Source organism: Chanos chanos, chromosome 12 (assembly GCF_902362185.1).
Source record: "Chanos chanos chromosome 12, fChaCha1.1, whole genome shotgun sequence".
Lineage (NCBI taxonomy): Eukaryota > Metazoa > Chordata > Actinopteri > Gonorynchiformes > Chanidae > Chanos > Chanos chanos.
This window is the reverse complement of record NC_044506.1, coordinates 16,358,706-16,378,764: the sequence shown is the minus strand read 5'-3', so window position 1 is coordinate 16,378,764 and position 20,059 is coordinate 16,358,706. Positions and strand designations below refer to the sequence as shown.

At 42.3% G+C, this 20,059-nt stretch overlaps 2 protein-coding genes across 2 annotated transcripts in view; both read left to right on the top strand.

The window, feature by feature from the left end:
• The first annotated feature begins 381 nt into the window (after positions 1–381).
• Positions 382–5,207, top strand: rp9 (RP9 pre-mRNA splicing factor). Its single transcript, XM_030789379.1, has 6 exons — positions 382–580; positions 837–867; positions 1,039–1,168; positions 2,652–2,743; positions 2,894–2,955; positions 4,527–5,207. Exons 1-6 carry the CDS (start codon positions 432–434, stop codon positions 4,729–4,731), a joined length of 669 nt encoding a protein of 222 aa, XP_030645239.1. The 5' UTR covers positions 382–431; the 3' UTR covers positions 4,732–5,207.
• A 2,547-nt stretch (positions 5,208–7,754) lies between these two features.
• Positions 7,755–20,059, top strand: part of elmo1 (engulfment and cell motility 1 (ced-12 homolog, C. elegans)) — a 65,085-nt gene continuing 52,780 nt past the window's right edge. The window contains exon 1 of the mRNA XM_030788956.1: positions 7,755–7,861. The gene's annotated coding sequence lies outside the window, so the exon portion shown is untranslated. The remainder of the gene's footprint in view (positions 7,862–20,059) is intronic.

Here is a 20,059-nt window from a genome sequence, read left to right as displayed (position 1 = left end):
ATTCCTTAAGCTTCTACGTCCATCTGGACACTGGACGACACTCGAGCACCATTTGATCAGATTGAGTTAAAACAGTTCAATTGTGGAAAAAGTAGAATTTCTAATGGTTGTTAGTCGATTCTGCATATTGTACCAGTCGAAAACCATTTCAAGCATTTTAATTTTTAAAATTTTTAAAATTAATTTTGAAAGTTTTTATCTAAAGGCTGCATTACAAATCTGTGGCGACAGCAAGACTTTTATTATGGCATGACGTGACTGTCACCCAACAGGTTACCCGGAAGAAAACGTTCAATCAACTTCAGATACATTGTTGATGGTAAACCATTTCTTGAGCAGAGTAATCCATAAAAACTCTACAAACGGTTGCCGTTTAATCCACCATCTTATGCTTAAGGTCATATTAACGTGTCCGTTAGCATATTATCGAAATGTCAAGTAGAAAACGAGAAAGAGAGCAAAGGGAGCATAGTCGAGAACGAAAGAAGCATAAAGGATCAAAACATGAGGTTGAAAAATTCAAAAAACAAACGACAAAACTTTGCCAAGAGGTGCAAAAGATCAAACACGTGGAGACGTTGTAAGTGGCAGGTTTCAGTTTACGACAGTGCGAAACTCGTATATCAATAATGAATTGCATTCACCTTTGAAGACTGAAGCATGGTTAGACAGTTGCTCATCGTCACGTTGCATTAACGCACGACAGCTAGTTAGCAGCGAACAGCCTTCATAACTATCTTGTTGCGTTGTCCGTTGGACAGGCTTCAGTGAATCATACATGGTGATTCATTCAGAATTAGAACATTAATAACCATGTTTTTTTATTTGTGTTTCAGCTATGAGAATCCTCCCCCAGGACTTATTAAGGTTTGTCGAGACATATGTTTGTGGACTGTGCTGTATGAACTAACATTACTCATATAAAATGGGCATTGAGTAAAAATGATAATAATAATAGTAAGTGTATCCTAATATTTTGCAGAACTTATGTCTGTGGAAATGTATCTGTTTGTAATGCATCTAATTGTAATTTTACAGGAGGATGAAACCCGACCTGAGGATTGTATTCCTGATACACCGGGAAATGAGGAAGCCAGGGACTTCCTGGCCCATGCACCTACTAAAGGGCTTTGGATGCCTTTGGGGAAGGAAGTCAAAGTCATGCAGTGTGAGTGAGCAGTTATTCACACACACCCCAAAACTGTAGTTATCAGTAAACAGCTTTGTTTAGTAGACTCAAAGTGTAAACCGTTACAGAAGAATCATCTCAGATTTGGGAACAGTATTAAAACAAGTAACATGTCCCAAAAATGCTCTTTCACACTATTAGACCCTGTGTGTCCCCGTGACCGTACGAGTGTCAGCAGTATCTCTTGCCTCAGTCATACAGAAGCATATTAAAATAAATGCCAAGTCATGTTGTTCAGCATCGGGGACAAATCAAAGACGTATGTTTTTTGTGTGTCGTGTTAGATTGCAGAGAAAGAACTTAACTCCATTGTTCGAAATGTCTGCCTGATTGCATATGCTCTGCACCACGCTATCTACTTTTCTCTCTCTTCATATCTAGCGCTCTGTGGAGGGCTGCACTGCTGTGCGTGTCTTGGGTGAACGTTGTTTATATGGCGACAGTAGCAAGATGTGAGGGAACAGACTGAATGATTTGCTTCCAGACTGACAGAAGCATGTGTAATATGACTGTCATAATTACCTCCATTGTACTGCAAAGCGGAGGTTTTTTTTTTTTTTTCTTGTGCTACAATTGCAGCCTCGTCAGAAAATGTCCAAATGCTGCTCAGACGAATCTTGTTCATTAAGGCCTTTATGTTGAGAATGCTGCTTCAGTCAATCCAGTCACAAATGTAACGCAGCATTTAAAAGTGAGATGGCCCCGCTGGAAGCCTTTAGTTGGCACCAGTGATAAAAATAACTGTTAAACTCCCTCTTTTTGGCCAGAAGGTGTCACAGCAGTGCTTCAGCATAAAAGAGAAAAGAAATCGATGGTACCAAGGGAAGGCACGTGCCTTCGGCGTGTCGAGTGTTGGTTTTGATCTGCTTTTAATGACTAAGCTAAAGAAGAAGGCTCTTTAAAGCTGGTTGTATTACTTGATGATCCATTTAATGAGCTGAACGTAGTCTAGACATGATCCGTTTCTCCTATGCTCTACTATTATAAGACACTGATTATATATTGCGTTACCCACAGTTCTTCATGTTATCACAGAGACTTAAAATACTGTGTCAGTTTTCCTGTGGAGTGTGCATAATATACATATGTGGAAGTCAATTTCAGTAAAATATACTTTGGACAGAATGAGAGCTGTCTGATTGTTTTCCTGTAGATTCTGATAATGAGGTATTTCCTGACACTACTGATTGCCTGTTTAGACTCAGTGGCAAGCAATTTATTTATGTTAGTGGAAGTAAATATGGGGAGGGGATATACACATATAACTTTCTGGAAGTGTAACCTCTTGAATGAGGTTATGCATTTAAGAAATGTCTCATAAAGCAATGTCTACACACACACACACACACACACACACATATATATGTGTGTGTGTGTGTATATTTTTATATATATGTATATATATATATTTTTAAAATCTAAAAGCAGATGGACTGATTAGGGGATCTGGTTTTATGTGCAGGCTGGAGATGTAAGCGCTATGGCCACCGGACAGGAGACAGAGAGTGTCCTTTCTTTATTAAAGGAAATCAGAAACTTGAACAGTTCAGAGTTGTAAGTATTTGCTTTTGCTGATTTTTCTTTTAGTGTTTCTCTCATTGACCTTGTGAATCTTTGTCGCGCTAAGAGATTTGGTAGCTAACTGTATCAGAGTTGTCCTTGCTATGGTCTCATTCAACTGATATGATGTGTAATTGTTTCCAGGCACACGAGGATCCAATGTACGACCTGATAAGAGAAAACAAAAGGAATGAAAAAGAGAGCAGGTGAATTCTGTTTTACATTAAACAGACTTTAATCATCTTAAACAATTTCACTTGCGAGTCCTAAAGTCAGCTTGAATGAAGTCCATGTTTTGTGCTCTGCCTAATGTTCCGTGTACAAAGCACTGCATGTCTCTCTTCTCTAAATGATATCTTTTTTTTTTAATTTATTTAATGCCCCAGCGTTCAGATAGAATGGGGCGACGCTGCACGTCCTCAGCGTGAACCGATGCTGAAGGTGATAGGAACTTCAAAAGGCCAGCAAGAAAAGATGTAATCTAGAGCAGGCTTATATCAAATAAATGGTGACTTGAAGAGGTTTTAATAGTCCCTGGCTCTACAGGGAGTGGTTATTTATAACGTATCCCAGTGTATGGGGGTCTTTCAAATGCCAACGAGGCTGAACTGTGTCACTGCAACAAAAGAGTGTGCAGCTCAGAAGATTACATAACTCCCCATTCCTCTCTAATTATCTTGTACTGTGTAATGACAAGAAACTGCCTCTATGGGGGAATAATTAAAAGTTATTACGAGGTAATAAACTCGGTTGCGTGTGCATTTCTAGCGATTTCGGTCATTTGGTTGGTTGCGTGCCCCTTTGGTTATGACAGAGGAACTAACGGCTAGTATTTTTAGTCTCGCGTTGAGAAAGAAGGAGAAAGTTGTTGAAGTGTGCAGTTGAAAAAAAAAAAAAAAAAACAACCCACAAGTCAGACTCTTTTTAAACTGATGCAACAGTGCCAGTGTGATGAGAAATGAATCACTGAGAATTGTGGCTCTGACTGAAGGGAGGGGGTTGTCTGCGGTTCCCAGGGTTTAGCAGGTTCTGTGAGAGGATGTCGGCCCTCAGAAAAACAACATGCTTCTCTCTTGATGCATTGTTAATAAGGCTTTTTTCAGCCTTTTCCACGATTCTCGCAAGCGACATTTTTAGGACAGTTGTGTTTGGGATCTTTCCTAGAATGAAGTGCTTTTTTGGAATATACTTTTGTAAATCAGTTGGAATTGAAGTCTCATGAAAGTGTTCAGTTTTTTTGGATGGTCGTTCCATTCTGACAAGTACCATTGTTTGTGGAGATGTTGATGGTGTTGTTGTTGTTGTTATTTCTTGTCCCTTTTTAACCAGTCAGCATTTTGTCTTTTTTTTTTATGTTTGCTCTTAAAATCTGCAGCTGTTTCTGTCAGTAGCTTAGTGAGAACTTTCTACAGACTCACTGTGGAGCTTGAGAGCATTTGACTGCCTTCCTGTTAATTTATAGATGTACTTATTCCTGTCAGAAAATTAAAGGGGAGGAAAGAAGTTCCTACTTAAGTTATATTTGTAGTAGGATTCCTCTGACAGGTCTCGGTGGTCTAGAGTCCTTTTTCATCCACTGGTTGACGGATTTGTTTGCTCATTAACCAATCAAAGATATGAAAACTAGCTGGGACTTTGAATCATCGAGGCTCTATCTTAGGAACCCTGATGTTTTGGACAAGTTACCTATAAATAGCTTCTGCTGGCATTTTCAATATGTTTTAGAGGTTTGGATTCACTCAGAGTGTATTGATCCATTCTTCTCTCTTTACCCCAGGATACAGCAGCTCAGGCAACTGCTCCAAGACACCACCTCCGACTCTGACTCCGACTCCGCTTCTAGTTCCTCGTCTTCTTCCTCTGACCGAGCCCGCAAGAAGAAGAAAAAGAAAGACAAGAAGAAGAAGGAAAAGAAAAAGCACAAGAAGAAAAAGAAGAAACAGCACAAGGCTAAAGGCAGTGACAACACAGACTCTGACTGAATAATGAAGAAAGATTTGAATCAGTTGGTGTTCAGCGGTACCAGCTTCAAACAAACAAACAAAAAAGAAGCTTGGTTACCTAGTAACCCTGCAGCTCTCAGTATAAACTGGTGAACAGACAGTAGATGTTGCTGACTCTCTTTACCTTAAAGCTCCCTGACCTAAGAGTCAAACCTGCTTAATAATGCATGGAATCTCTGCTTGGCCTGTCGCCAAGTGTGGTGAAGTTAGCAGGCATCTTCATCAGCCCTTTGTGACTAAAGGGATACAGTCAGACTGTTGCATGTGCAATACTGGGATACAAGCGTGACGACTTAAGATTGTCTATGTCAAAAGACGTTATTCATTCATACTGGATTGTTTTGTTTGCTGCAAATGCTTTTACAAGACCATTGCGTCTGGCAGTCAAGTGACTGTTGTGTCACTCATCCCGTTCTCAACCTTCCTGTCAGACAAGTTTTTGAAAACAGATGATAACGAATTCCTATTCTTCTGTGTTTTGCCGGTCCACATTGCATTCAACAATATCTAAACTCCAGTAAATGAATTTGAGGAAGCTTGTTTGAAATGTATTTGAAGTTTTGATTGTATTTCTTAGAGTTCCTCATTAGACATTTCAGTTTCACATGTGGGATTACCATGCCATCCACCTGTACTGTTTGATTGCTGCCGTAGAGCGTGTCGCGTTCCTTGTGTGTCCGCGCCGTCTTTCTAATAACATTTAAAGCTCGTTATTTGCTCTCATTTGAAAGCCTAAGTCTGGGTAATTTACCAGCTCGTACTGCCTCAGACGAATGACCTTCTTTTAACACCTTATGCATCCCGTCCATGATTTAAGTCCAGCCAATTACCATTGCTTTGAAGAAGTGACATCGCTTTCCACACTGGCCTCTTGTAAAGGAGGTGGGGAAAAAAAACTTCTTTGATCTTCAAACTGAGCTCTGAATGCTGGAACCCCCCTGGTAGTCTGGGAAGTACATGCGGCATTTTGTATTAAGTGATACACATGAAAAGAGCTCTTCAATGCACTCCTCCTTAATTAGAGCATCGTTTTTTAAAATGAGCTTAATAATAATGATAATAATAAAAAAAAAAAAGAATGGAGCTATTCACTGAGCATATTACAGAGTTCAGTAAGAAGACCACTGAATGTCTCTGGGGAAACACATTTGTTTGAATATAAAATCTTTTGTTAATTTGTTTGCTCCTATTTTTCATATATATGTCCAACCTGCTGAGACCCATTTTTACTTTGTCTCTTGGCTGCTGGGGAAGTGGGGCTCACAGTCAGCTATGTTTCTTCTCCTCTCCCAGTTTTCCATTGTAACTCTGGTTCTCTGTGGGGTTTTTTTTTTTTGCCAAGTGTGTCAGATAAATCAACAGCATTGGAACCTTGTGTGCCACATGTAACCCTTTTCATCTGACTAGAGGCATGAATCTCCCAGATTTACCTCTTTCGTTGGCACGTTCCCCCTGTGACTCTCAGTGTGAGAGAAAGTAGACGCCTGCTATTGAACCGGTTTGTCTTTCTTTGGAGGGGCATTAAACTCATCTGAAAAAAAAAAAACCCCAACAAAAAACGTTCCTATCTGTATTTGGTTAAGTCCTGTCGAAGAAGCTGATAGAGACTGAAGTTCAAAAATGAGCTAGGTGTCGTTACATTGCGTTTTCTCATTCAAAGCTTCACTCTAATAAACATCATAAAACTGAGCACTTAATCGAAGTAGTGAGGAAGTAAAAACGTCGTACATAAAAAAGTAAATGTTTTCTTGGGAGCCGCTCATGAAAACATGAATCAGAGTGAATCTGTGCTGAACTTAGTTGAAGGTAAGTAGGAAACAATAGTGACAAATGTAATCAAGCTCTTTTGTGCTTTGTCAAGTAAAACAAGAGAGGACTGCTGTACACCAGCGTGCCTATTTACACAAGTATCCATTTTAACATGAACGGATTTTCTCCGAGTGGATGGACTCTTGTGACACTGACTATCATATGTGCTTTAAAGAAAGGAAAGAGAAAAAAAAACAACCTTTATGATCTAATCGTGATGACTACTGACAGGGTCATAAAATTTGAACACATATGTCATATGTTTTATAACATTCTCTGTTTTGTGCCTCTCACCAGTTTTTTTTTTTTTTTTTTTTGGATTATATAATCTTTGATATCACATGGCTTTACTTAATGGAATACTGGAGATTCTTAGAGGGCTTTCAAAGGATTTAATCCTCCTAGAACATGTAAAACACCTCACAAAAAGCATATCTGCTACACAATTCATGTTCTTTCCATGCCTTAAACAGTATCAGTAAATCTGTGGTATAGCTCAGGTGTACATACACTTGTATCAGATATGCACAATTTTTTTTTTTTTAGATTACTCAGTTGGTATTAACACGAATTATATAAGAACACATTGGTTTAGTTTTAATGCTATGACTGTCTTCCAGCTGTATACGTAAGTTGTAGCTCATCAGACGACCGCCAACGCTTATCATGAAAAACAAACAAACAAACAAATAAATAAAAGGTCTGCAAGGATCCGTCTTAAATCACTAATGTATCAATTGACTGTAATTGATTTAAAAAAAATCAGAAGAGCGAGAAAGAAAGATAGGGACTGTAAAAAAAGAAAAGAGTAGGATAAATATAGAAGTATGCATACTCCACCATACCGTTCATTTGAATTAATACAAAAGTGGCTTATAAATTATTATTAAAGCCATCGTTCATTTTAAGCCCTTCCCTTAAAGAGAAGTAGGCAGCACATCATTGACCAAATTATCATTAATCAAATTTCATTAAAATGCTTTGCAAATGAGAACTTTTTATTCTCGTTCCACATATTTCTTGATACACGCAATTAGATCAAACTGAGTATATTTCTAGTGACCTCCACTAATTGACGAATTATTTGCGTCTCTGTTCAATTGTCAGGATTTGTGGTGCTGTAATTGGTCAATGTCGCGCGCATCGCTCTTCGGAGGAGAGGAACCAACCAGCAGTCGGTGAAGGAAAGAGGAAGTGAGACATCAGCACTATCTAGTGCGGAGGGAAGAGAGAGAAAGAGACTACTACAAACTCCGAACATCAGCACTTTGGTGGACGGAAAGTCCCCGCATCTCACCAGGTTAGTCTAATTTCTGACCATTTCGTTTTAGCACGTAATCAGAGATCTAATGTGCTTCTTGCCATTTCACGAATGCTCATTCAAGTTAATGCGGTCAGACGAACTAGTCGACAACACGGACTGGCAACTGATTGCATGACAAGAACACGTCTAGCGAGTGTAACCATAACGCGGGTTGCTGTCACAATACTCTATACTCACGATGCTGTTAGACTTGCACAGTTTAATGAAAGGGTGGACGCGGTATCAGGGCGCTCCTGTTTATTAAAAGGAACAGGCACGGCGACAGCACTACGCTTAATATCCACGATCTTACAAACTTCACGGGTTACAACTGTGAAAGAGACGTGTTCTATCGAACACGACGGGGCTTGAAAAATATTAGTTTAGTTGTTACGCTGTAACGAAGCTTTTTAACTTTTTTTTTTGGTTTTGTTTTAAGGCTGCTGTGTTTGTCGTGTTTATCCGTTTGGGTCCATCTCGTGTTTTCAGAGGGTGTGCGCAAGCCTGGTAGACAAGCAAATGCCATTTGCCTCTGTGATGAATGTAAGCTATTCTCTAATCTGGGCATTAGTTTCAACAATTGGAGGAGGTTGCAGTCAACTATGAGAGTTTCGCTTGTGGTTTTCCATGTAGTATCTATCCGTCGTCAGTTTGACGTAGTCTAGTTTTACGCGTCTTGACGGTCTTAGAATTTGCTAAACATGGTTTCTGAGTTAACCATACTGTAATCGTGTTAGACTGGTTATCAAAGCTGTATTTTCTAGTCGCTATACCAGATACAAAATGTGACAGATATTTGGAGCTTAGAGCGATACTTTGTGAATGTTTACGGAAGTCGTGTCATTATTAAGTCATTGTTTCCCCCCTTGTTTGTTTGAAATCTCTATTGGAAATGACCTTTCTGCTTAAAAAAGTTTTCAACCTCTGGACATGTACTTGTCTCTTTGGGAATTTTCTTCGTCAGCACCAGATGAAAATTTTTCTCCTAACTGTGACAGTCAGTTTCTTTCAACTTCATGTTACTGAATCACACGAGTAGCCCGAGGCTTCGATGACCTCACTGCCTTTTCCCAGTGGCCAATTCCTTAGCTACACGGTCTGTTTGCCATAACTGAGATTCTTGTGTGTGGCAGTTACATTGTGTACGCTTCATTTTTAGGTCAGGCTGCTTTCAATCAAAACTCCAGTCATGGAACTGCTCTCAAATGGTTGGTTTGGATCATTGATGTAATGATGGGTGGAGGGGGGCAGCCCCCCCCCCTCCCCCCAGAGATGAATACAGCCCCCCTCTCCCCACCTGGATAAAAACTGTGATGGTCATGCTGATGGACAGCACAGCATCTGCACCCATCTGTTCCTAAAGCTTGTTGTTATGGCAACATTAACTTAAGTTTTGGTCTGTTTGATGGACTGAAGATTTCTAAACAGTGTTTTGCCTTTGAGGGAAAACATCTCACACGTTGAGAAATGAAGTAGAGAACAATGAGTTGTGTGCACACATTGTTTTTTCTTCGGTTTGGGAGTTTTTTTTTTTCTCCTTTTTTCTTCAGCCCCAAGCACATCATTGTATGTGTGTGTGATAAATTCCGTAAGTGAGATCAGATGAGTCCCCTGATGGAGAACTCCAAGTTTACAGATCCAAACTGGGAGCCTCACCTCATTCAGATTCATCACACACATGCGTGGAGTGTGTGATTGTGTGTATGAATTACTTTTCTGCACTATCTCAATCTCTCACCTCTCAGTGCAACCTTGCCAATTTATAAGCACTTTTCACTGACAGTCATCTCTCTCTCTCTCTGTCTTTCTTTCTGTCTCCCTCTCTTTCTTTCTTTCTTTCTTTTACATCCATTTCTGTTCAGCACTCTCTTTGAGAGAAATGATGATGGCGGTCTGTTCGTTGTTATTGCAGTCAGATTGATACGTTCCTCCTTGAATTTTTTCATTTCTTTCATTTCAGTGTTTTGAAAATATGAGTCTCACTTTGTTTTTTGTAGCAGTTTTAAGCACTCTGAACCCTTTTGTGGTAGTGGAACATTGGCACTGTATACTGTCATTGTTCACACTGACTCCATAGGGAGACCCCAGTCACTATCTGATGGTATTTCAGCACCCCACCTCAATACAGCCTGTGATTGGCTAAATTTGTGTGCCATTTCAGATGAGGGTTGCTGTGCATATAATTACCGCCTCTGGTACAACATTAATTACCAAACCAGACAGGTGTAAATTAAGGTGTTAGTCACTTTTTTTCAGTTAGTGTTGCGGTAGCGCACACAAATTCTTTGTACCCAACAGCACACTGTCAAACTGTTCTACTTATTGTTTTTTTTTCTCTCTCTCTGGCATGATTAATGCTTTGTGCAAAACCAGGCCGTCGTGGATTTGCACAGAGATCGAACCATTTCTCTCTCCTTTTGGGGGGGGGGGGTGGTTTGTGGGATGTAGCCTCATACACTGAGATAATCAGGCCTCAGCTAGTATCTCTCTAACTGGCTCTCCAGACTCTAACTAATTTGATCGCGCTCCTACTATTTTTGGCTGGAAGTCTCTCTGCACCTGTGTTGTTAATGACCTGGTGGTGGCACAGCTTCTGTGGCAAGCGGAATTCATTTACGGACGATCTGGCTTTGCAAGTGCTGGTTTGGCAAACATCAGCCGCCACCACTGGGACACAGATCTTCTTTGTTGCGACGGCCTCCTTCTCTGCCTCGTTGGACTGCAGCTGCGTGATGGTGAATCGTCCAGCTGTGCTTGTCTGTATGGTCCAGCTGTGTGGCTTGCCTTTCTGGCTCTTCTAAAGTTTTCCTTCTCTCTGATCACTGTCAGATGTCAGAAACCCGGCTGTCTGAACCAACACCACCCTTCGCCTCCAACCACAGACCTGCATGTCAAGTTTAGTACTAAAAGCAAGCTAGCTCCTTGTCTCTTCAGTTCATCATTTCTCTCTCTCTCTCTCTCTCTCCCCTTGCGAAAAGAGCATAAGGCACTGTGTGAAGGCACTGTGTGAAGATGCTAATGATGTTAGCGCCTCAGCGTGGATCAGGGCAAATCCAAGGCGTGATCCTGACTGCTTCCTGTGGATCAGAGACCTTAAAAAAAAAAAGAAAAAGAGTTCTACCGCTGATGGCACTTTCTTTCTCTGATCCAGTTTCTTTAGCTGTGACTTTGTTACTGAGTTAAGATGTAGTATATGCAGCATGACAACGTTTTACTGGCTCCCTGCACACAGAGGAGACATTACATGCTTGTCTGCATTGGGGGCCATGCATGATGAAGCCTTTGTGCTGTTCATGACTCAGAGACTCAGAGAGAGTGGGAGAGGGGTTGGGAGGGGGGGGAGGCTATGCCCTCTTGGAGTGCAGGTCCCATCAAACGGAGGCCTTGATTGGAGTGGACAGCACATATGGATGGCTTGGGAGGTGAAGTGGAAGGAAACTTCTTTGGTGCAACAGCATCCACATCATCTCACACTGTTGTTTCCAAGAAACCGTTATGATCCGCACTCGTCCCCTAGCATTCTCTCTCTCGTTTGGTTTCAGGCAGACGTTGCAATGGAAGGATCATTTCCAAATTTGCTCGTTAGTTTCCTTGGAGAAAGTCACAGTCTTACTTGGTTATATAATCCTACTGATCAGCAAAAGCTTAGATCCAGCTTACCCCCCCCCCCCCCCAACACTGTTACAAAGCAACATTTGGTTTTGAGTTTCCAGAGATTTGCTCAACAGTTTTGTTGTGTTTCTTACTTAAAATCTCCTTACAAGGTATTTAAATTTCAAACTCTCCATCAGAAAAAATGTTTTGAACCACTTCATTTTTGTTTAGGACATTTCATAGGGTTTTTTTCCCCCCTAGGCAAGTACATCGTGTGCATTTCCAACAAGATCGTCAAACTGAATGGGAAGATGTGCTGTATATATTACGGTGTGATTGGAATTGTCATGGCCACCTGACCTTCAGTCTTAAAACTTGTCGCCAAAGTCCAGCAGATGCTGCAGTATGTATTGCTACAGCTCAAGTTTTATTGACTCTTGCAATGATTTCTGCAGATTATGTGGTCTTTTTTTTTACAGCTGCTTTCCATTTTAAAAAAAGGAAGGGATTAATATCTAGTTAACCCAATGGTTCATATAAACTGATTATATTTCAAAACTCAAAAAATAAATCACCACCCACGTGAAGAAGAGACACAGTTATTAATAGATGGATGTTTCGTGTGAAGAACATAGATTATCATACTGTTTGTTTTTTCTTGAACATACAAGTATATTTGTTGATGCACATTTGTAGGGTATTAAAGGACTTTTTGGGACAATGCTTTGTGGGGAGTTTGCTTGGCACAGTGTATTTGACAGTGACCTGTTTTAACTCTGATGTAAAGTTATCTGATTAATGATATGTGCCCCCCCCCCCCCCCCCCCCCCACCTTCCCTCTGGGTTAGTGTTATTGACTGACCTGCAACGTCACATGACTGTCTGTCATAAATAGGCAGAGCTAGTTTCCCAGTCGATCAACGTTCTCGATTCGTCACCTTGAACACAGTTTTCAGCACCGCTGGGCTCTGTCAGAAAGGGAGAGGGATAAGGAATCCTGTGGGAAGCACGATTCCATTCCAGTGGTGTCTAATTTTGACACTAATTTTGAGTCTTTGTCATTGAGCAGATGCAGCGGAGAGCCAGTATCATCTCGCCCATTTGCCAAATGTTTTGCCTGTGTCTGGCGGTAAGACTTAAAAGGTTCCTAATTCGGTAAAGTATTGTTTATCTGTTAGGTAGGAGCCATTGCTGCTTTATTTGAATGATGGTAGAGATAGGTTTACTCTCCAGATTGAAAGGTTGCCAGAGCTGCAGAAGCAGTCTAATGTCATCCTTTCATTAACTCAAATGTAGTGTGTCGCAATGAACATCTCTCCCGGCGTCCTAGCTCACATGCAAATTGCACCCTGTTTTAATTTCAGTTTTATTGTGAGACTAAAGTTGATCACAGACTCTCCTCTTTTGATTGGACTGAAGGGATAACTTTACCTATCTAACAGTTACATGCATTCCAATTCAAAGGTGCAGTCTAATTCTTTAAATGAATGCTATCACTTCTTAAGCAGGGCTCTGTCCGCAGTGATATTGCTATGAGCAGCACAGCAGAGCCGAATGGAATTCAGAGCCTATAACAGAACACATCTGTGTGAGCTGGCCATCCGGTCTCCTCTGTAAGGCCAGAAATTGAGGCAGATGAGTGGTTGTTTTCGGGGGGGTAGCAGGCTGTGAAGCGATGTCACGGAGCCTTAGCCTCTGGAACGTAACCGCCCCCCCCCCCCCCCCCCCCCCCAGGCCCCCACCCCTCTTCTCTCCCGTCTGCAGCTCCTCTCCAGACACGCTTGACGTAGGATGCTACCGTCACAGCTGGAATGTACACCTCAGATGTTCTTTTTTCCTTTTCTTTTTTTTTTTTTTTTTTTTAAAGGCATCTTTTGGAGTGGAGCGCTGTCTCGGCAGCTCCCCGACACCCCCCCCCCCCCCCCCCCCCCCCCCACCTATTTTTCTTTCTTTGGCTGCAGCCCTCTCTGGCCCTGCCAAACGTTTGTCTGTGAGCCACCTGCTGCATAGTTTTGCCACGGAGGCTGCTCCTCGCAGCGCTGTGTGTCTACAAACAAACAGTGGCAGTGTTCCCTGAGCCAGCTTCGGTACTGCTTAATAGGGATGGACTAACTTAAGCTTCTGGGCTTTTGCTGATCTTGTTGCGACGCGCTGGTCTCGTGTTTTCTCTGTGCAGAACTGTCTGAGACCCTTCTTTTGTGATAGTGTTAGGTAGTGTTTTGATTGGATGATGTAGACCAGAGGTGCCCAGAGGTCCTGTCTTGGAGGGCCAGAGTACCGCTGCTTTTCTTTTGCAACCAACTACACATGCTCTGCCATTGGCTGAAGAGCACGCTAAGAGGTGAGAACGGGGGCCTGGATTTAGGGCACCTCTGATGTAGACGTTATAGACCAAAGCTCACAGGTCACCGGGATGTTTGCTATGGTTGAGCAAAAAAAAAAAAAAGAAAAAATGCTGAGTGTAAAAAGAAACATCCGTCTGTGGCATGGAGGAAATGTCCGGTCCTAATGTTAGGTGAACTGCTTCCTGTCGCTGCCAGCGGTGCATGCTGATCCGCTTCCTCCACCAGCAGAGAACTGTCCCGAGATGATCCGTATCATTTGGTTTCAGCACCGATGCCCGGTCCTGTTGGCACGATACGTTTGGTCATTATAGAGTGATGTCGACTGAATAATTCACCAGCGTTCAGACCAGTTTTTAGTTGGATTGTTTTGATTTAATGGAATTCATTCAACCATTTACGTAATGACGCTTTGCAGCCTGTTAAAAGCCCTCTGAAAATAGCAAAGAGTGAAGTGTGTGTGTGAGATGTTTTCAACTAATAGTATTTTTTTTTTCTTTCTTTGCCACACTGAAAATGCATAAGCCACAATTAACCCATGAAAGGTTACAAATGATTCAGTTTGAGTTCCCTGTACCCGTGCCTCTTGTCCCAAAATATACCCACATCAGTGGCGTAAATGAAGGGCGTCCCTTGGCGAAAAATGCTTTACGACAGCAAAGAATAACAGCCTGAGGCAAACCTCAATGAGTGGGTTAGTCTGAGGGAGAGAGATGAAAAGCATGTCCACAAACGTGTGCGCGCACACACACACACACACACACTTACTCACTCACTCACTCTCTCTCTCTCTCTCTCTCTCTCTCTCTCTCTCTCTCTCTCAGGAGTGTGGCACTGTCTGGCCCTTGCAGACAGCAGTGGCAACTTGGGGGTGTGGTCCCATGTTTTTTGTCATGGGCAAGGCCTCTGGAAGTCAACCAAAATGGGGAAAGAGGTGTGTGTGTGTGTGTGTGTGTGTGTGTGTGAGAAAGAGAGCTGTGTCAGGCACAGCTGGGGGCGGAGGAGATGGGCAGGGGACAGCTGGCACAGTGTGTGTGTGTGTGTGTGTGTGTGTGTGTGTGTGTGTGTGTTGGTTAATCACAGTGTCTCCTTTGTTTCTCTGCTCCCGTGCTAGGCACAAACTGTATCATTTCAGACTGCTGTCACTGACTCTGTCTTGCACCTACGTCCTACTATCAGTAGGCTTGGCTCACAGTCTCTTGTTCATACGGTGCCTACAGAGAGACTGGGGATTGAAGTGTATTGAGGCCAGACAGCTAAATACAGTGCCCGGAACACATGGTTTTGTATTGCAGTCTTTCATTTCTGAAATGATAGTGCCCTTGATAACTGGAGTGTTACTTACAGTATATTCTACAGTTTGGCCATGCCTACTGTAACACAATATGTCATGATTACTGTTATAAAAAAAGTGTTTTCAACATTTAGCAGTCGCTCCATGGCAGGAGAAAAACTGCTGTGAAGTGAGCCATTGCATCTGACCACTCCATTTTAAGACTGTGTGTACACGTAGCTTAAACGGTGTTTATTTTTGTTACTACCAAGAATATTTTCCGCTGTTGGTTAGAATGGGTGGTTGGGGAGGGGGGAGGGAGAGGGGGGGTGGGTAGCAGCAGGGATATGACTACTTTTCCAGTTATGCCAAGTCTGCTGGTTAATAGTAGTCCCAGGGGGGTTCATACCAAATCCATTTTTTGGGGGTTTTTTTCCCCTTTTTTCTTTTTACACAAACCACAGCAAGCTTGCATACTTGAACCATTTTCTTTAAGGAGGGCATGTAAAAATAGTTACAAATCAATCAAAAATGTCCGACTCTCTTTGTGGGCCTCAATCTAGGCTAAGCAAAATCCATCAGAGATTCAATGGCATGTCACTCTGAAACTGCAGAACATGAAAAACTCAGCTTAAAAAAACGTGTGGAAAACGCAGCTTCTTAAAAAGTACATATTTAATATTCGGAACTAAGCAGATCCTATTCAGTAAGTTTCCCGTGTTCCTTTTTTTTCAAGTGTGTTGCATAGCACAGGCTGGTTGCTATGTTAATAAATAAATAAGTATTGAAAAAAGAACAAACTTTTTTTTTTTTTTTTTTTGTCGGTTGGGTAGGAAATAGCACAGTCAGGTGACATACTCCACCGCCGCAAACACACAACGTAGTCTGGGATCTTGTCGGTTTGTCTTTGTTCAATAGAAAATATGGCTCTTTTTAGGAGTTGACCTGCAGGACATTAAATCAAAGGTAAAGCGTAGTGTAAGGGTTAATATAAAATATGTTGACATTTTCATCATGAATCTTAATGCAAACGTCAAGAATGTAATTAATAGGAGCAAAAGAAATTTGGCCAGGGAGCAAAGTCTGTGCCATTGGCAAACTTGACAGGTTTAATTAATCTTAAACAGCATGACAGATTATGGAATAAGTTATGGTCTAATGTCATTTTTTTGGAGCAGCAGGGTTTTTTTCTTTTTTTTTTAACCTTCTGTGGCCCTTCAACCATCCGTGATGGACAACCGACACTAACTTGATACTTCAGGTTTTCCTCCTCCTGTCTCACTCCCCTCTGACTGGTGCAGTGTCCGCGAGTCAAGTCCATCCTGTCTCACTCCGCTCTGACTGCTGCAGTGTCCGCGAGTCAGGTCCATCCTGTCTCACTCCGCTCTGACTGCTGCAGTGTCCGCGAGTCAGGTCCATCCTGTCTCACTCCGCTCTGACTGCTGCAGTGTCCGCGAGTCAGGTCCATCCTGTCTCACTCCGCTCTGACTGCTGCAGTGTCCGCAAGTCACGTCCTTCCTGTCTCACTCCGCTCTGACTGCAGCAGTGTCCGCGAGTCAGGTCCATCCTGTCTCACTCCGCTCTGACTGCTGCAGTGTCGGCGAGTCAGGTCCATCCTGTCTCACTCCGCTCTGACTGCTGCAGTGTCCGCGAGTCAGGTCCTGACAAGTTCTCTTCAGGTTGCAACAATAATCTCTTCCATTCATGTAAACACAGACACCTCCACAGCGATGAAAGAATGAAACGTATTGAAAGAATGAAAAGTATTGAAAGGTGGTATTCAAAAGGAAGTCGTGTGCTTTCTTTCTTTCTTTCTTTCTTTCTTTCTTTCTTTCTTTCTTTCTTTCTTTTTTTTTTTTTTTTACCTATTTGTAAAACAAAATATTTGTGATGACACAAATATTTTGATCTGTTTGCCTGAGGTTTTTTTTTTTTTTGGTAGAATGGGCTTAATGGAATGTGAATCCTCCACAATTACGATAATTTTTGTATTTTCTCATCCCGTTGGGGAGGGGAGGGAGAGGGGAGTGGGAGCGGATTAGCTTCGTTTAAGTCATGCGTGTGTGGTTTCGATGTAAATGAATGAACCAAAACCGTTTAGTTACACTATTGTGTTGGTTTAATCCCACTATTTTGTACCAGCTCCAACATACACAGTGACTCACCAAGACTCCCAAACCTGCTCAATGGCACTTCAGATGAGTTCTCTCCAACCCTCTCCAGTGTTTAGAACTTTGGGTTTCCCTCCAGTTTTGCTTGTGTCTCGATTCACTGTGAATATTGTTTAATGACTCCCACAAGGGCTCCTCCTTGATTCTCGGCTAGTTTTCAATAATGAAGAGCTGGATCTTTTTAGCTTTAGTGTGGTTCATGTCAAGGATAATTTGATAATATGAAGGCATTGCTGAGGTATGTTGAAACATGTTAAATCCAGATCAGTACACTTAATTTCACTCTGAAATGTAAGCGCATTATTATTCAAGAAACCATGACAGAGGGGACATCCCCGGCCTCCCACACACACACACACACACACACACACACACACACACACACACACACACTTTCTCTACCTTGATTGGACCTGTAATCTGTTTAGTTGCTGCCAATGCAGCTTCTGAAAGCCAGTTGTATACAGAATTACCTATGAAGTTGCTTAGTCTGAACAAGTCAAAATTTAGCATGTACATGTTTTCGTTCCTGTGTGTTATTAGACTTCCCCTCCATCCCTTTATGACAAACCATCGCAGACAATACCGGCGAGCACACAGACATTCGCCTTTGTCCTCAAATGTATATTTTTAAATTTATGGGGAAATACGCTGTTCCACTTCCTTATTCTTGCGAACCATACACACATTTTAGCCCACCACAGCAGTCTTTTTTTCGTATGTGCGTTCCCCTGCAATTTTTTTTTTTTTTTTTTTTTTGCTTTAGTCTAGAACTGTGACCAGTCCCTATTTGTATTTGCAATATTTGTATTTGTAATCTCAGATGTTGCCATACTTCGGCCGCCCTCTCTGGCGGAGAGCCAGTGACAAGGTATAAGAGTGAGAGACGGCATGCTGCGCGCCTGCTGTCATGCCAAATGGACCAGCCGACAAACTCCTGATGTTACTGTCTTTCCCACCTACCAGGCTTTACCTTTTATTCCTTTGTTTACGGCGTAATTGGAAACGGTATCGCAGCTTTGCTATGGACCCATTTAAACACCATAGCCCCGAGGTATACGGAAATGGACAGTTGTTTCACTTTTTGCAATTATCCAATACCTTGTTTTGTTTTGGTTTTTTTTTTTTTTTCAATGGAGAGAAATGTTTCATAACCGCTGACATGCAGGACTATATATAGAGTGAGAGATTTTTTTTTTTTTTGAAAGAGCAGTTTTACGTGTGTTTCCCCCCCCTAGTTTCTGTTTTCTGCCGGAGCGCTGGTGCCCACTCCATCCCACTCTATGTTAAGTGCTACCGAGGGCAGTGAAACCTTCGTATCCGTGCATTCGTTGCACTGCGGGGAGGAGAGGAACATTCAGAGTTTTGGTGATGCTAAATAAAGCTCTTTTCTCTCTTTGTCGCTCCCTTGAGAGTTCCACACCTCTCCCGCCTCCTCGGGGCACAGACATCAGCTTTTAGCTTGAGCACAATGCAGATGGTCACACCCTCCCCCCCCCAAGTCCAAACCCAAACGCGGTCGTCTGTCAGGGGAAGGTTCAGGGAGGGTTTAGACAGCTGAGAACGCCTCTTTGATATGCCCACACAACCAGAGGTCAGCCGCTTACTTTTAGGCTGAGTTGACCTCTGTGAACTGTCCTGGGGCTCCAGAAAAGGGGGGGGGGGGGGGGGGGGGTTCATGAGACTCGTCCTGTAGTTTTCAGTCATTCATTTTTTTTCCCTTTCCGTTCAAATGATTTGAACAAATATTCCACTGAATTTAGTTCTGTGTTTTGAGGTCATGTGTTTTGGACAGCAAAACGACCGTACCATGGATGTTTAGCATACCTGCTGTGATGCAGCGTACAATTATGCAAATATATGATTCAGAAGAACGCTCTGGAACTCTTTAAGGGCCTGTATGGCTGAGACGGGTTACGAGGTCCATATCCAAAAGCTTAGGGTTTTAAGGAGCTGAGCTTTGCATTCCTGATATGGAACTAGCTGCTCCTCCGTCACGGCTGTGGGACATGACTGCAGCCCCTTCCTAATCTCTCAGCTATGTAGATTACCCATATTTGAAGCCAAAAGCCAAACTGGCTGAAGATTTGTGGGGAAGTGGGAGAAAATTCTAGAATTTCTGCTGTCCTGTCCCTTCGACATAAAGTAGACATAATTTTATGAAAGAAACCATTATCAAATGCAGACTGGCTTATGAGGGTGAAGTATATGATACTCTGATCAGAAGCAGATAATGGTGAACACCATGAAGGTGTCAAGGTCGAAAAGTGTATTGTGTAATACTCTGTTTTGTGTTTATCTTTGCTGGTTCGCTTGCACAATAGGATGTTCATGAATGTACCACTAGACTTGTGGGCCACATTTTAAAATAACATTGTGTTATATAATCCATTTACCTTGCATGAGTTCCTGGTGTTAAACTAAAAAAAAAACATGACCCGCGAATGACTTAACTGTGTTATATCTTTTGCCTGCATCTCAATGTGGGAGTGTTGTAGTGAACTCCTTTTGTTTAAGAGGGGTGTGTGTGTGTGTGTGTGTGGCACTGCCCCCCTTGCCTCTCTGTCAGTGAGAGTAAGACTGCTGTGTTGTCTCTACCACCTCCCTGCAGTCAGTGGTTTGGTTGCGTTTCCACGGCGATAAGGCAGGGCCTGACCTGCTTTGAGTAGCGCCCGCTGGGTTGCGGAGCTTACAAACAGAAGGTCACGCAGTCAGCGACTCGCTTGTCTTCCTCTCCATGCCTCATGCTTCTGATTCTCCTCTCCCCTTGATGTTTCCTCCGAGACCTGATCATTATTCAAACACTCTCTTAAAA